Source organism: Ceratina calcarata, unplaced genomic scaffold (assembly GCF_001652005.2).
Source record: "Ceratina calcarata isolate Rehan_Ccalc_2016 unplaced genomic scaffold, ASM165200v1 scaffold35.2, whole genome shotgun sequence".
Lineage (NCBI taxonomy): Eukaryota > Metazoa > Arthropoda > Insecta > Hymenoptera > Apidae > Ceratina > Ceratina calcarata.
The window spans coordinates 362,199-365,831 of NW_017157934.1; the positions used below are offsets into that span (position 1 = coordinate 362,199).

The window sequence follows — 3,633 nt, forward strand, 5'->3', positions numbered from 1 at the left end:
ATCCAAGGGCTGGACGATTAATCGCGTTTAGTATACAATCATACCAATCCTCGGTGCTTTTCACGGGGCAGTTATTTATTTCATATATCAGATCCTGTTCCAAAAGTCCAGTCGGACCTAATACAGGTGAATTCTATAAACGTAAATTTTAGTAAACTCGTTATTTTTAACTTGATATTCACAAAACTTACAGATAAGATTGTTTTTACGTAAATTCCATTTCCAACTGCGTAAAATGGTGCCAACAACCATGTGGAAAATATTAGGATAGCTGCAGCTATTGTAGCAAGTACTATGTTATGCCAAATTCCTGCACAAATGACTCTCAATTGATTCTTTAATGGCAACGAAGTAAGTTGTTCACTACTCATGTTTACATAAGCTATAGGTATTGTAAAAGCAATTAATATTCCCAGTCCAAATAACTGAACATCTTCTCTTGCTGCAGCTAATGCATGCCCTAACTCGTGCATGATACTACAAACTGCTAATGTAATGATATAATATCCAATTTCATTAAAGGACATGTCTATCCCAGGTATCTGTAAAAAAAAAAATAAGAGAACATATTTTCTGACTAATCCCGTTATGTAATGGAAATTTATCATATTTTTAATAATGAAATTGTTAACGAATTCCCAAAGAAATGCAATTTACCATAGGTTCCAACAGTGGTTCAGAATTAGCATTATCAAAAGATGGCCCACTGGTCCATATATTGAATGTCATTCTTAAAACTGCGATTGTTGCCAAAGGCAGCAGAATGACACTGACAACGACTCCTGCATTGAACCAGGCGGTCCAAAATTTCGAACGATCCATTCCCCATTTAATTATTTTACGATTGAATGCCGTGGTAAACCACTTTATTCTGAACGCCTTCACCTCTAAGCCGGTATTTTTCAAAAAATAAATATACGGATAATGCGAGCATGTCTGTGAAATAAATAACATTTGTAATTCATATACATGTATAAATCTATTTCTATGATTGTACATTTATGTCCAAAACTGTGCCTAATTTCTTTCGGCATATCCTACCTTAAAAATTGTATCGAAGAAGAAGAGTGAACAATGAATCAAAGCTATAGCAATTAATACGCTTAAAGCTTCCATTTTTCGGCACCTTAATTTGATATCCTATGTAAACACTTTTCATATTACATCATGCGTGAAAATTACTGCAAGACCGTTGCATGCAGGATCGCATAACTTTAAGGGGTTTGAGGGTAAGTACACGGTATACGCATAATAACTTGATAACAGAGAAGGAATGATAGTGCTCAGAGCCTGGTTTTTTTGCGTGTTCTCCATACTAGTGCTGCCCCCAGCTTTTCCTTGCAGGGATCTGTTCAGTAGTGTTTACAATTTATAAGAACCAATTGAGCAGAAATCTAGCCTGTCCACACCTGTCCAATTCAACGTTTATAAGAACGAAAGTGTACTATTTCAATGCTAGCAAAAACGTAATGAAGATCAGCCAATGTTACGAGATGTTTGCAAGCGTATTGTTATTAGAATGCCTGTATAAGGAAGCTTTGAATGTGAGGAGAAACGGGAAAATAAAGACTGGGTTTAATTCTTTTCAAAGTACCTATTTGGAATCTGGAAGACGAGAACTTGTCATTCGAATGGAATGATTGCTTCCCTTCGGGCACAATGCGAACTTAATAGAGAACTCTGTACTTAATAAATAAATATCCTATGTTTCATAATGTATTGAAATACTCGAATTATTTGAGCGAAAGAATACCCCTTCTTTTTACAAGAATAATTAAGTCGCAAAGACGACTTAGAATGTTTAACAAAAGTAATCTCAATCGCCTCTTTTAACGATTTGCCTTGAATTGAATATAAATTGTGTACCTTTATATTTATAGCTTCTTCATTTCAATTAATAATACTTGTGACTACTTTTATCACTTTTATCAATGATTTGCATAAGTCAGTAATAGACAAAAGCGGAGGAATTACTTTTGAATGTATGACAACAATTCTTTGCGTAGATGGCGTCTTACGCTATTGTCCGTCGTCCGCGCACAGTGTTACTTGTAGTTCATTGTAGTTGTAGCAGATGATAGCCAATGGTAACAGAGTTGTCGGCATGATTGTCGGTACCTGACAATTCCATCATGTGTGATCATTATCACTTTCACTTTGTTTATAACCTTATCTATTGTTAAATTAATAGTAATGTTACATTATATTTAAAGTATAATTCGAATATTTGTTTTTCGTATAATTTATAATCAGTGTTATTCTATGGACATGTCGATGACTACTGAAAAAGAGATTGAACTATTATTAGCTGGTCATTCTTTAGAAATTGATGACACGCAAATAGCTAACCATGCGGCAGCGAATGAAATAGGTAAAATATAATCTTATGTTCAATTAAATGTTCATCCTTTTGAATGATAGTTTACTTACATCTATGTTGCATTGAGAAGTTTTATATAAAAACAATTATTATTGAATATTCGAAAAATTACATGGGAATAATCTATAAAATATGTTGGACATAATTTACTTTGTCTGCTACTTCAAACAATTAGTTTTACAATATTCATTATTATTACATTTTCTCTATCTTATCTTTGTAATTATTGACAAGGCACATGTCATAGGTCCAAAAGGATTACCTGGTACATATGTACCACTTTGCCAAAAAACTGTAACATACATTGTTGCTGCTGTAGTCATAAATAAACAAGGAGAAGTATTAATGATACAAGAGGCAAAAGCTAGTTGTAATGGGAAATGGTATTTACCAGCTGGTAGAGTTGAACCTAATGAAAATTTGATAGATGCTATTAAAAGAGAGGTATTAGAGGAAACTGGCCTTATATTGAAACCAGAGACGTTGATTTTAATTGAATGTGCGACTGGCTCCTGGTTTCGATTTGTATTTACTGGTACAATAACTGGTGGGAAAATGAAAACATTGGAAGAGGCAAATGAAGAATCATTGCAAGCATGTTGGGCAAAGGATGTTAACGAATTGTCACTCAGATCACATGACATAATTTCTCTAATAGAACGAGGTAAAAATTATGTCATGAATAAAGTTGGTTCACAGCATCCGTGTTTATTGCCAATTTTTACACCAATGAGCAAATTATTATTACGACTTGTGATCACCTCAAAGAAAAGAGCAACGTAAGTGTTCTTCAAAGCATAATCGAATCTAAATTTATGTTAAACTGAAGTCTCAAATTTATTTTTTTATAAATGTATCACTGCTTATGCTTGATTCCTCTTTAGTATTTGCGCTTTCAGTATAAGGTCACTGGTGGTAGTTTTCATAACAGAACAACGACAATCTGATTATGACTGTGAATGTGGATGAAGGCTTAGGTTGGAGTTACAATAGGTACACATACATGCACATGCACTTGTACATATACATTTATAACAATGATTATACTATTTCAGTTTTCTTTGCTTTAGTCCAAAATCATACTAACTATGTTTTATATAATGTTTGAATGATACGTATAATATTTCTCATAGGATCTATTATTCTTCGATGATGAATAATATAAATATTAACTATACTTCTACAAATTAATTAATTAACTATGTAAATAAATGAACATTCCATAAAGATTTCGTTTAAGATGTAAATAGCAT

At 33.0% G+C, this 3,633-nt stretch overlaps 2 protein-coding genes across 3 annotated transcripts; one reads left to right on the forward strand and one right to left on the reverse strand.

The window, feature by feature from the left end:
- Position 1: 1 nt before the first annotated feature.
- Positions 2 to 1,477, reverse strand: LOC108625191 (membrane-bound transcription factor site-2 protease-like; the record flags this gene model as incomplete). The annotated part of the gene is made up of 4 exons (XM_026813732.1): positions 1,042 to 1,477; positions 658 to 936; positions 192 to 542; positions 2 to 133 (listed from the first exon to the last, which is right to left on the reverse strand). Coding segments are annotated over exons 1-4 (837 nt in total), but the record flags the coding sequence as incomplete, so codon positions are not given.
- Positions 1,478 to 2,049: 572 nt separating this feature from the next.
- On the forward strand, positions 2,050 to 3,577 carry LOC108625211 (8-oxo-dGDP phosphatase NUDT18). 2 transcript variants are annotated; one of them, XM_018025013.2, is made up of 3 exons: positions 2,050 to 2,371; positions 2,628 to 3,159; positions 3,265 to 3,577. In XM_018025013.2, exons 1-3 carry the CDS (start codon positions 2,263 to 2,265, stop codon positions 3,347 to 3,349), a joined length of 726 nt encoding a protein of 241 aa, XP_017880502.1. In that variant the 5' UTR covers positions 2,050 to 2,262; the 3' UTR covers positions 3,350 to 3,577. The 2 variants fall into 2 exon arrangements, with proteins under 2 accessions (XP_017880502.1, XP_017880503.1); XM_018025014.2 differs by having other exon boundaries at positions 3,280 to 3,577.
- The last annotated feature ends 56 nt before the right edge of the window (positions 3,578 to 3,633 follow it).

Excerpts from the sequence above, each read along its gene's own strand:
- LOC108625211 (XM_018025013.2), top strand. The coding sequence starts at position 2,263 with ATGGACATGTCGATGACTACTGAAAAAGAGATTGAACTATTATTAGCT. Across the intron at positions 2,372-2,627 it reads TGCGGCAGCGAATGAAATAG|GTCCAAAAGGATTACCTGGT; the intron begins GTAAAATATAAT and ends CACATGTCATAG. Across the intron at positions 3,160-3,264 it reads ACCTCAAAGAAAAGAGCAAC|TATTTGCGCTTTCAGTATAA; the intron begins GTAAGTGTTCTT and ends ATTCCTCTTTAG.